This window comes from Pteropus vampyrus, unplaced genomic scaffold (assembly GCF_000151845.1).
Source record: "Pteropus vampyrus isolate Shadow unplaced genomic scaffold, Pvam_2.0 Scaffold582, whole genome shotgun sequence".
In the NCBI taxonomy this organism is placed as follows: Eukaryota; Metazoa; Chordata; class Mammalia; order Chiroptera; family Pteropodidae; genus Pteropus; species Pteropus vampyrus.
In genome coordinates, this window is record NW_011889363.1 from 193,849 (window position 1) to 206,843 (window position 12,995).

The window sequence follows — 12,995 nt, forward strand, 5'->3', positions numbered from 1 at the left end:
ACCAATTACATTCAAGACAACATCATAAAAATGTCGTGTGAATGAAGTTCTCTTAAGAGCAAGACAAAGAATGTCAGTAGCTGCTGGCACCATAAAGGAATATTACTCTTATTTCTCAGAAACTCCTTGGAGACAATGTCCATAAAACAACTAATTTGTGTACTATATTCATTTGCACTGTGACAAGATCACAGGACAACTTCCATTACTGCCCCAGGTGCAGATTTCTCTGGTTTACCCATAACCCGGAGTAATGATAAGTGCAGTTTGGCGTTCTAGTTATTGACTTTCAACTCTGAGATACACCAAAAGATATGGCCCCTGCTCACCACTCCCACAACCTCATTTCTCTCACCATCCAGCTTAATTTAAAATTGCTCCCAATAAAGGCCTTGCAGTTTCCCAAGGCCCCAGTATGACTTGTCTCAGGGCATTCATACCTGACTGCTGCCATATGGGTCTCCAATCTTCTCACTCATTTTTATTTGTCCCTTAAGTCTTAGAGGATACTCACCATCATCACTGTATAATTGCTGCTACTAGATGCTAAAATACTGTGGATAAGAGCTGGGTCTTAATGTCCCCAGAACTATTGTGGTACCTTCCAAAGGGCAGCCACCCAGTTAATGTTTGGAGAATGTTTGTCCAATTAATATTCCTCCTATATTTTTGAATGAACTAAGTAAATACAGATATATATATTTTTAGTTTTATAGAACAAACAGGGACAAGTGAAGACAAGAATTGACTGTCTTTTACTTTTTTGTCTCTGTTATTGACTCGAACAATTTTACTGCTGAGTTCTTATAGATCTCCAAGGAAATCCCTCTTTCAATTCCATGTTATCTTCTTATAGATCACTAAAGATGATAAATGGATTCCAGTTTGTATTACAAAATGACAAACCTCTTACTCTTAATCTGATAAGCAGATTTAAGATAATAATAAATCTATAAGTAATGTCATTTATAACTTAGATTATTATTCTTCTATTTTATTTATTTATTTTTCTAAATGTAAGGTTATTGAGGTAACATTGGTTAATACAACTACATAATTTTAAGATGTACATTATAATTTCACATCTGTATATTCTATTTTATATTTACCACCCCAAAAACAGTTTCTTTCACCTACCATATATTTGATCTCCTTTACCCACTTCACTCTCCCCCTACCCCCATATATTTGACCCTTTTACTCCAACTATCTCCCCCCTCCTCCCCCATACCCTACCCTCTGGTAACCACTAGTCTATAGTCCGTATCCATGATTCTCTGTTAGTTTGTCCTGTTCATTTGTTACTTTGAGGTTTATATGCCACATATAAGTGATATCATGTGATTTTTGAACTTTTTCTGTCTGGCTTAATTCGCTTAGCATGATTATCTCGAGGTCCATCCATGTTGTTGCAAATGGCATTATTTCATCTCTTCTTATGGCTGAGTAATATTCCATTGTATATCTGTACCACAGCTTCTTTAGCCAATTGTCTATTTTAGGATACTTCAGTTGCTTCCATGTCCTGGTCACTGTAAATAATGCTGCTTTTAACATTGGTGTGCAAATATCTTTTCGGATATGGGTTTTCAAGTCTTTGGGGTAAATAGCCAGTAGAGGGATTGCTGGATCATATGGTAGATCAATTCTTAGTTTTTTGAAGAACCTCTATACTGTTTTCCATAGTGGCTGTGCCAATTTGCAGTCCTACCAGCAGTGTATAATCTATTTGAACTATTCGCTATATTTGGTTCACTGGTATCTAATTTAGGATTTTTGGATTTGTGTTCATGAGAGATATAAGTCTGTAGTTTTTTTTGTGTGTGTGTTATCTTTATCAGGTTTTGGTATCAGGGTAATATCGGCCTCATAAAATGAGTTGTGAAGTATTGCCTCTTTGGTTTTTTGGAAGAGTTTCAAGAGAACAGGTATTAAATCTTTCAATGTTTGGTAGAATTCAGTGGTGAAGCAATCTGATCTAGACTTAATTTGGGTAGGTTTTTGATGATCGTTTCAATTTCCATACTGCTGATCGGTCTATTTAGATTTTCCAGTTTTTCTTGATTCACTCTAGGATAGTTGTATTTTTCCAAGTACTGGTCCATTTCTTCTAGGTTATTAAATTTGGTGTTATATACTTTTTCATAGTATTCTTGTATGATCCTTTGTATATCTGAGATGTCTGTCATAATTTCCCCTCTCATCCCTGATTTTGTTTATTTGTGTCCTTTCTCTTTTTTCTTTAGTGAGTCTAACCAGGGGTTTGTCAATTTTATTACCTTTCTCAAAGAACCAGCTATTTGTTGCATTTAATTTTTCTATTGTTTGTTGTTGCTGTTGTTGTTTTGTTTTCAATTTCATTTATTTCTGCTCTAATTTTGATTATTTCTTTCCTTCTGCTGAGGCTTCATTTGTTCTTCCTTTTCTAGTTTTTTTAAGATGACGCATTAGGTTGTTTATTTGGGCTCATTCTTATTTTTGGAGATAGGCCTGTAATGATGTGAACTTTGCTCTTATGACTGCTTCTGCCATGTCTCAAAAGTTTTGATATGTTGTACTATCATTATCATTATCATTTCTATATATCTCTCGATCTCTCTTTTGATTTCTTCCCTAATCCAGTTATTCTTCAGTAGCATGTTGCTTAATCTCCATGTATTTGTGGTTCTTCCTTATTTCTTTCTGTAGTTGATCTCCAGTTTTAAAGCATTATGATCAGAGAATATGGTTGGTATGATTCCAAACCTCTTATATTTGTTGGGTCTATCTCTGTGTCCCAGTATGTGGTCGATTCTTGAGAATGTTCCATGTGCTCTAGAGAAGAATGTATAAGCAGCTGTTTTGATGTGGAAGGCTCTGTAAATATCAATTATGTCCAGTTGGTCTAACGTGTCATTTAAGGATGTTATTTCCTTATCGATTTTCTGTTTGGATGATCTTTTCATATCTGACAGTGGAGTATTTAGGTCCTCTACTACAATAGTGTTTTGGTCTGTTTCTTCCTTTACTTCTGTTAGTAATAGCTTTAAATATTTCAGGGCTCCCTGATTGGGAGCATAGATATTAATAAGTGTTATGTCTTCTTGGTGCATGATTCCCTTTATCATTATGAAGTGTCCCTCAGTATCTTTCTTTACCTTTTTTATTTCGAAGTCTACTTCATGTGATATTAGTACCACTATTCCCACTTTTCTCTGAATGCCATTTGCTTGAAATATCATTTTGCACCCTTTCACTTTGAGTCTATATTTGTCTTTGGAGCTGAGATGTGTCTCCTGGAGGTAGCATATGGTTAGGTTTTGTTTTTTGATCCATTCTGCAACTCTGTGCCTTTTTATTGGTGAGTTCAATCCATTTACATTTAGGGTGATTATTGAAATATGAGGTCTTCTTATAGCCATTTTATCTTTTGCTTTCTGGTAGTTCAGTGTTTCCATTGCTTCCTTGTCCTTGTGTTGCTGTTTTTTTGGGGGGGGTTGAGTTTTGTGGGTTTTCCCTCTGGTTCTTCTTGTTTTATGTTATATACTTCAGTTCTGAATTTTGGCGTGTAGTTATCATTACGAATATGTAAAGGATAGTGTTATATATATATAACACTATACACACACACACACACACACAGTGGTTCATTTTCTTCTGCACGTGCCTTATATCCATTCCCCTTTGCGATTTTGGATGTTCGAATCTTCCCCTTTTCAGTCATTTTTATCTCAATTTGTCCCTATGTATGCTGAATGTTCATTACTATCTTGCTATAGCAATTCTCTTCTTATTAGGCTTATAATGTCTTGCTCTTGGTAAAGGTTTCACCCTTCTGCTTCTATTTGCCTAATAGTCACTTTACTCTTAGTTTTTTTTTTTTTTTTTTTGCCTTTTGTTTTAGGTGAGCTGACCCCTTTCAGTATTTCCTGTAGTGCAGGCCTTGTAGTGGAGAATTCGCTGAATTTTTGTATGTCTGGAAAGCTCTTAATTTCTCTTTCATATCTAAAGGAGAGCTTAGCTGGATACATTATTCATGGCTGGTAGTTCTTTTCACTTAATATTTTAAATATTTGATACCATTCTTTTCTGGTTTTTAAGGTCTGTGCTGAGAAGTCCGAGGATAATCTAATAGATTTTCCTTATAGGCTACCATTTTCTTCTCCCTGGCTGCCCTGAGAATTCTGTCTTTGTCATTGATTTTTGATCATTATAATATAATATGTCTTGGTGAAGGCCTTTTTGGGTTGAAGAAGTTGGGTGTTCTGTTGACTCCTTGAATTCCAAGCTCTAGCTCATTCCTTAGATTTGGGAAATTCTCGTCAACTATCTGTCTGAAAATGCTTTCTAGTTCCTGATTGTTTTCCTCGTCTTCAATAATGCCCAATATTCTCATATTTCCCCCTCTGATGGTATTAGCTAGGTCTTGTATTTCTCTTTCATGATTTTTCATTCTTGGGTTCGCTGTTCTTCCTTCTGATTTTTTTCTAGATTTCTGTCTTCAATTTCACTGATCCTTTCCTCCATTTGGTCAACTCTATTTCCCAAGCTTGCTATTTCATTTCTCAACTCTTGCAGTATGTTTTTTTATCTTCAAAAGTTCTGTTTGTTTCTTTTTGAGGGTTTCAATCTCCTTGCTCTGCTTGTCTAGTTGTTTTTTCAATTTCTGAAATTGTTGATATGACTCGTTTCACAACTCACTGAGTTTTTTCAGAAGTACCATCCTGAATTCTCTGTCATTTAAGTCACATATTTCTGTATCTGTTAGCTTATTTTCTGGAGATTTTTCTCTTTCTTTCTGAGATGCCTTGTCACCTTGGTTGTTCATGGTGTTTAATGGACTATTTCTCCACCTGGGCATTAATAGAAGTGTATTCCGCTTTTTGTTTTTGTTTTTCCAGAAAGTAAAACAAGCTTAGCCTGCTACAAAGAAGGCATTTTTCTTTTGGTTTCCAGTAGGTGGCGTCTAAGCCTCTTGGACCTCTGCTTTATATAAAGCCTTAAAAATGCCTTTATATAATGCGTTTATTTTCTTGTAGATATTTAATCACACTTATTACCCTCAGTTTCAGTCTCTGTCAGTGTTAACAATAGTTTTGGTAGCATTTGCTCAGATTCCCCTGTGGCTCCACGGCGGTCTGTCTTGGAGGGTATGGGGGTCTGGGCCCTCTGGGTCGGAGGTTGAGGGCTCCAACTCAACCTCAGTTTTGCAACCAGCCAGTAAAAATCACCTCTTGTTTTTTTGCCATCCTGCTTCTTTGCCTTCTGTCCTGATGACTCGGCCCTGCCGCTGACTGCGTGGAACTCACAAACTCTCCCAGGCGGGGCTGTTCAAGGAAGTCGCTGCACCTTCTCTCCTCCCCCACCTCCTACAGGGAGCTCCAGCAGCTGCAAGAGACAGCTTCTTTATTTCTCCCAGTCCACCACCCGACAGCCGGGGTTCTGTTCTGACCTGTGGTAGCTCTTATGCGCAGATCCCACGCTCAGACGTGCTGGTGTGCAGTTTGGGTGTTTTGCTGTTGTTGTTGTTGAGTTTTAGATATTCAGCTTATTGTTGTTTCAAGAGAAGAGATCTGGGGACATCTCTCACTTCGCCATGTTTCCTTTCAGTCTATAATTTAGATTCGTAAGCTAGTTAAACCTCTGATTAAAAGAAATAACATTTGAAAAACAGACAAATCTTCAAATCATCCATGTAGAATAAGAATAAATAGGTGTTCTACAGGTTTCCCACCTATCCCCCTCCAGTTTTCTACTATTTCAAATGTTGACTTACCTCTTCAAAGACAAAGCAAATACTCTCCCTCAGACTTCATTAGGGGTGGGGAGAACTACTGGATTTGGACTGGAACTTGCCCTGGCTCTGGTGGTGATACTAGCCTGGCTGCAGCTCTAGCCTGGGCTCTCTTTGTTTCATCTTTCAAAGCTTCCTGATACTGGGATGGAAAGTACCTGGGGCTGGTCCCATGAACCTTGGCCAAAAACTCTAACAATTTTATCTTGCTGGCTTCAGCACAGGCTACTGACCACAGGAATTCATAACATGGAGGATCACTGTTGGGCACCCGGAGGTACTCCAAGTACTTTTCTTTCACTAGATCTCTGGTGATGAGCTTCCTGGGCTCCTCAAAGATGAAGAGCTTCATCCTAGAATATAAGTTTATCATATTCAGCACTTCCCAGACTTATTCCTCAGTGGCATGGTTGTTGCCCTTCATGGAGATCGTGCCCAAGATAATAGGAGGCCTTCCCTCATAGATGAGGTCCAGTTTGTTAATCAGCTCATAGGAGTGGATAGTGGAGTCCAATTCCTGGAAATCAATACCAAAGGGCAGTTCCAAGTACTCAGAGGGTTTCCTGAAGATCTCAAAGAAGTCATCCCTGTCCTCTTTGATAACAGCTTCAGTCGTGTTTGCCTTTGTGATGGGCTCATTCATTTGATACTTGTGCAGCAGGAAATTGACTAATAATTCTACCTTTTCATCTAGAGAGTCTAAGGGCAAGCTCTGTGTCTGGTAGGGGTTGCAAAGTGTTTGAATTTTCTATCTCTTCTAGACTGACAGGAAGAGGAGTAGGCACTCTGAGGAGCCTGGGGAGTACTGTGTGTTCCAGGAGTTGAAACCTTCTCTACAATACAGGGTACCAGAGAAGAAGAGGTGGAGGAGGAAGCCTCATTCTCAGCCTCTGGAACCTGTGCACCCGCCAGGCCCTGGGTCTGTCTCACTGTGGCCCTGAAATCTTTGCTCATGTGAAAAGCATGGACTCTCCTCATCACTAGGCATGATAATTTGTGTGGGTGGCAGCAGATAAGAGTGTCAGCAAGAAAGTGGGCAAAGAGAGCCCAAAGTCTAAGGGAGAGAAGAAAGATATTACTGGTCTTAAGTATAAAGCTCTGATGGAGGCTGCCTCCACAGGTCTTCTCATCAAGGCAGTGCTCTAGGGCCTCACAGGCCTGTCCTGTATCACCTGTTCCATAAAAACCCAAAAGAGGAAATAGAAAGGCTCCTCTGGGTACAGCCAGCCATCTCAGAGTGAAAATTTTCAGGGCTGACAGTAGGACAGGTGAGGTCTAGGTCTGTGGGATCCCTTCTGTTTTAAGGTGTGCCATTGCCTCAGCCCTCTTCACCTTGACTCTTGACATTGCTTGGAACATTTCCCACTCTTGAACTAAGCCTTCCCACTCCAATTGACAATCACTTCACCAAGACCCTTAAGTAGGAAGTCAGGGGGTATCTTAATATAATAGATTTACCTAGAGCTGTCCAAGTCTAATAGCAGAGGTAGGATCCCTTTTGTTCTGGAGTAGGTAGTCTCCTCAGGCCTCACTCAGGGCCCTAATCTTGACCCTTGGAAGACTCTAGGTAATTTCCCCTCAGTTAATCTGAGGCCAAGCCCACTCAGATCAGGCCTCACTTTCCTGCTCACCCAAAATGGAAGTCAGGCTGTACCTTACTCTGAAAGGTGTTCTGGGGCTTCTTAGGGATTATAGCAGGAATGGAACTCCATAGAGCCCCACCATTCTTGGATGAGTGGTCCCATAATTCCTCAATTAGGGTTCTTATCTGGACACCTACAGGACCTGGTGATCTTCCCTCCACTGACTTGAGTCTACCTCCTCAGACCAGCTTCTACAATCCCAAGATCTGAGACTCCTGAGGAGGAACTCAGGGCATCATTTCTGTTGACCTCTGAAAGGCCTTCCAAGGCTGACAGCAGGGGTATGGCTCTTTCTCTTTTATGCGGCAGGTAATCGCCTCAATGGTTACTCAGAGTCCTCACCTGGACCCATTTCAGGCCTAGGATTCCTCCCTTTGTTTAACTGGGGCCCCTCCCTAGAGAAAGGTCCTTATGTGCCCGACTCTCCCTTTACACCTGGAAGGAAATTAAGGGGCATCTCAGTCTGACATTTATTCCAGATCTCCTAGGGCTGAGAGCAGGGGCAGGGCTCTGTGGGGGCCCCTCCTTTCTAGGGTGGGCTCTCCCCTTAGTACCCATTCAAAATCCTTACCTGGACTCCTGGCAGGAGCAGAGACATCTCCCTCTTCTGATTTGTGACCACAACCCTCAGACCAGAGACCTCACCACTCTCACTCTCCTAAGAAGGAAGTTAGGGTCATCACTTCTGGCCACTCATGCCTGGGGCCTCCCACAGCTGACAAAAGGGGCAGGAATTTGTGTGAGACCCCAACCCTACCCATCTGTTCTCACTCAAGATCCTCACTTGGATACCTACAGGAACTAGAAATCCTCCCTCTGATTACCTGAGGCCACACCCTTCAGACCAAGACACTCACCTCCGTAAATCCCTTTAGCAGAAAGGCAGAGGCTGCAACATCTAGCCACCTCTGCCCAGAGCTTCCCAGGGTTGACAGCTAGGACATGGCTTTATAGGGCCCTCTATCTTCTGGGGTGAGTGGCCACCTTCAGCTGTCATTCAGGGTCCTACTCTTGATTTATCTTTTTGATTAATTACTTCCTTGATTAAGATTCCTTAATTTCTTAGTCAATCTGTGCACATTTGTCAAACTGCAACTCTCATGGAGATTGAGTCTGAGTCCCAGGCTAGATTTTAGTTGGGGAAGCGGCAATGCAATGCATGTCTCCAGAACAACTACTGTACTGTCAGTAAACCAAATACACACATCCTTTCCCATTGGAGGTCTATTCTACAGCCAGACTTAAACTCTTGGTAATCTTCTGTTCCAATAGATTTAGTAGATTCAAATATACACATTTTTAAGGTAGTTTTGTTCATATCTCTTTGAACAGTGTGTCACTTCCTATAATCATAAAAAGTTGTAAGAGCCAGCATAGGCTCACTGGGTGGATACACACTTTACTTCAAATCATTTGATAAATAACTGAATTAGTAAAGTAGGAAAGATTCTTAGAAAATGTCGTTTTATGTATATGGAGCCTGGAGCACAGGGAAGTGGTGATTTGTCCAAGATCTCACAGTTTGGGCCAGATGTAGGATTCACATTGACACCAGCTATCTCTATCCTTGTACTCACAATGACTGGGATATTGGAGTGAGGGATGGAGTGTTTTTCAAGTAATTTGTAACTGATCAGCTAAAATTCTTACTAATCAGTAAGAATTCCAAACATGTAATCATAACAAAATTCTCTCTTGACTTATCTTTATTCCTTTCCTTCATCCCCACCATCATATAACCTTATGTGTTTATTTTGAATAGATATAAATGTGCTTATGACTGTTACATAAATGTAATCATAAAGGACATACTGTTTTTCAATGTTCTTTCTCCTCCCAACTAGTAATGCATCTGGAAGCATGTACTATATCAGTCTTCAGAGTGGTACTGAAGGCTGGAAACTCAGATTAACATTATTTTATTAATATTTTACAGATTGAACTGTTCTCAATGCTATTTTATATATATATTTATTTCCAGATGTTACAGGTATTCTCTATATAGATGTAGCATTTTGTATTTAAAAAACAAAATAAATGACTAAGCCTATAATATAATTAAAATTCTAATGTATATTTTCTGAAAATATTGTCTCGAGGTGACAAGAGTGTTGAGACAGAATTGGTGTTCTAAGTATTGATTATGAGAAATAGCAGGCTATTCTTTCCCTGTGTCATGAGAAATATGAGAAACAATTAAATTAAAAAGTTAAATACTTCTATTTCTATACCTCTCTGCCTTTTATAGACTTGCCTTTGCATTACCAGTTCTTGATCTGTAAGGTCACCCACAAAGTCCTGTTGACCATAGTGATTTAAATGCAAAGTAGACTGAACAGACAATTCTCTCAAGAAGATATACAAATGGCCAACAAACATATGAAAAGATGTTCAACATCGCCAACTATTAGGGAAATGCAAATCAAACTACAATGAGATACCATCTCACACCTGTTAGAATAGCTATAATCAGCAGGACAAGTAATAACAAATGTTGGAGAGGATGTGATGAAAAAGAAACCCTCATACACTGCTGGTGAGACTGCAAATTGGTACAGCCACTATGGAAAACAGTATGGAGGTTCCTCAAAAAACTAAGAATTGATCTACCATATGATCCAGCAATCCCTCTACTGGGATTTTTACCCCCAAAGGCTTCAAACCCCATATCTGAAAAGATATTTGCCTACCAATGTTCATAGCAGCATTATTCACAGTGGCCAGGACATGGAAACAACCGAAGTGTCCTACGACAGATGATTGGCTAAGGAAGCTGTGGTACACATATACAATGAAATATAACTCAGCCATAAGAGATGAAATACTGCCATTTGCGACAACATGGATGGACCTTGAGATAATTATGCAAAGCGAAATAAGCCAGACAGAAAAAGTTGAAAACCACATGATATTACTTATGTGTGGGATATAAACCTAAAAGCAACAAATGAACAGGAGAAACACATAATCATGGACATGGACAATAGACTAGTTGTTACCAGAGGGTGGAGGGATGGGGGAAGAGGGAGATAGATGGTATAAAAGGGATCAAATATGTAAAATTGGAAGTTATGTAAATTACATCAAGTGGATAAAAAAAGTGCCAAGTAAAGTACGGCAAAGTACAGGCAAAACCGAAATTCTCAAGCACAAGGCCCAGTGAGGGATTTTTCTTTTGTTCTTTGAGAGATTACATTGTGAAGCAGTTTCATCACTCATCCTTCTTGACTTAGAATAATTTCATAGCTCTTTAGATTTATTTTATTATTTGCATTCCTTTTTGAGACTGGGATGTGAGATTAAGGCAAATTCAAGTTTTATGTCTTCATTTGATTATTTTTGTCAACTCTCATGTGTTATATTATTAGCATAAAATGGTTTTTGTTCTGTTTCCTACATTTTTGGGGTTTTTTTAGAGAGATATTATTTGTTGAGTATGTAGAATTTATGTCATCTAAAGTTTTGAAGCTTCCTTCTTCATTTCATTTAGTATTTGCATCTACATCATGCCTCATTTTAAAGTAAAAGCACTTTAAAATGGGTAAAATTCCAAGTTACACTAATGTGGGGTATTTTAATAGCATAGTTAAGCACAACTGTCAATAGCCATGATATATATTAAGTAAAAATGTTGAAATAAAAACATTTTTCTGTAAAAGTAAAAAGTGGATTTTGAATAATAGGTACTTTTTAGTGTTTTATTTTTAAAAATTTTTATTTTATAAAAGTTTAGATCTACAGAAAAGTTGTGATGATGGTGTATAGATTTTCCATATACATATTCTATATACAGTTTCCTCTATCATTGAAATTTTCCATTAGTATGGTATATTTGCCACAAATAATGAACCAGTACATTATTATCTATAGTCCATACTTTTTCTAGATTTTCTTAGGTTTTACCTAACATTCTTTATATATTCCAGGACCCCATCTAGAATACCATGTTAGATTTAGTCATCATGTCTCCTTAGGCTCTTTATTGGCTGTGATAGTTTCTCAGACCTTTCTTGTTTTTGACAACTTTCGCAGTTTTCAGGAATCCTTGTCAAGTATTTTTTATAATATCCCTTAATTGATATTTTGTCTGATGTTTCTTACCAATTTTATTCATCTTATTAAAGAATTAGCTTTTGGTTTCATTTATTTTCTCTATCGTTTTCTCATTTTCAGTTTTTGATTTCTGCTCTGATTTTTATTATTTCAGTTCTCCTTGCTTTAAGTTTAATTTGCTCTTTTTTCTTTTGTTTCCTAAGGTAGAAACTTAAGTTTTTGATTTTAGATTTTTCTTCTGTTCTTATATGCATTTTATTTTATAAATTTCCCTATGCATTGCTTAGCTGAAGCCAATAAATTTCATTTTTATTTAATTTATAATACTTTAAAATTTCTCTTATGAGTTCTTTTTTGACGCATGGTTTATTTAGAAGTATATTGTTTAATTTCCAAATACTTTAGGATTTTACAGCTATCTTTCTGTTATTTATTTCTAGTATAATTTTATTGTGATTTGAAAACAGATTTTGAATAATTTCTATTATTTTAAATTCGTTGAGATGTGTTTTATGACCCAGAATATTGTCTGTGTTGGTGACTATCCCATATGAACTTGAGAAGAATGTATATTCTGTTATTGGATGGACAGTTCCATAACTGACAATCAGATCAAATTGATTAATAGTGTTGTTTAGGTTATCTATGTACTTAATGATATTCTGCCTGAATGATGTATGTTACTGACAGGCATGTTGAAGTCTCCAACTAAAATAGTGGAATTGCCTATTGCTCCTTTCCTTTCTTTCAGTTTTTGCTTCATGAATTTTGATGCTCCGTTGTTAGGTTCATACACATTAAGGACTGCTATGTCTTCTTGATGTATTGACTTCTTTATCATTATATAAATATTATACCTAATAATTTCTCTTGTTCTGAAGTTTGCTTTATCTAACATTAATAAACTCTAGCTTTCTTTTGATTAATGTTAGCATGGTATCTTTCTTTACATTTAATCTTTTTGAGTCTTTAAATTGATTTTTTGTAGACAACACATAGTTGGACTAGTTTCTCTATACACCCTGACCATCTCTGTTTTTTAGTCAGCATATTTAGACCATTTACATGTAAACTGATGATTTATATAGTTGGAATAATATCTACCACCTATGTAACTGATTTCTATTTGTTAAATTTCTTCTTTTTTTCTTCTCATTTTCTGCCTTCCCTAATTTTAATTGGGCATTTTATTTGATTCCATTTTATATTCTCTCTCAACATATTATTTATACTCTTTTTTAAAAATTTTCAATGCTTGTCCTAGGTTTAAAACATATTTTTAAAATTAGTCTTAAATTAATTGTCAGAAAACACTATACTGTTTCACATGTGTCATGTATCACAAGTAACTTATAACAGAATATTCTCAATTCCTACCTCCCTTCCCTTGTGATCTTATATTTATTTGTTTCACTTACCTATATTCTGTAATCACCCAATACATTGTCATTATTAATGCTTTAAAGAAACTGTTATATTTTAGGTCAATTAATAATAAGAAAAGGAAAACACTTCTTTATTTTATC

The 12,995-nt window shown here is 37.4% G+C and overlaps 1 protein-coding gene across 1 annotated transcript in view; it reads right to left on the bottom strand.

The window, feature by feature from the left end:
• Positions 1-5,810: 5,810 nt before the first annotated feature.
• The window catches only part of LOC105308486 (melanoma-associated antigen B16-like), a 50,524-nt gene continuing 43,339 nt past the window's right edge, over positions 5,811-12,995 (bottom strand). The window contains 1 exon segment of the mRNA XM_023525612.1: positions 5,811-6,491. Coding sequence (XP_023381380.1) covers positions 5,811-6,491 — 681 coding nt within the window.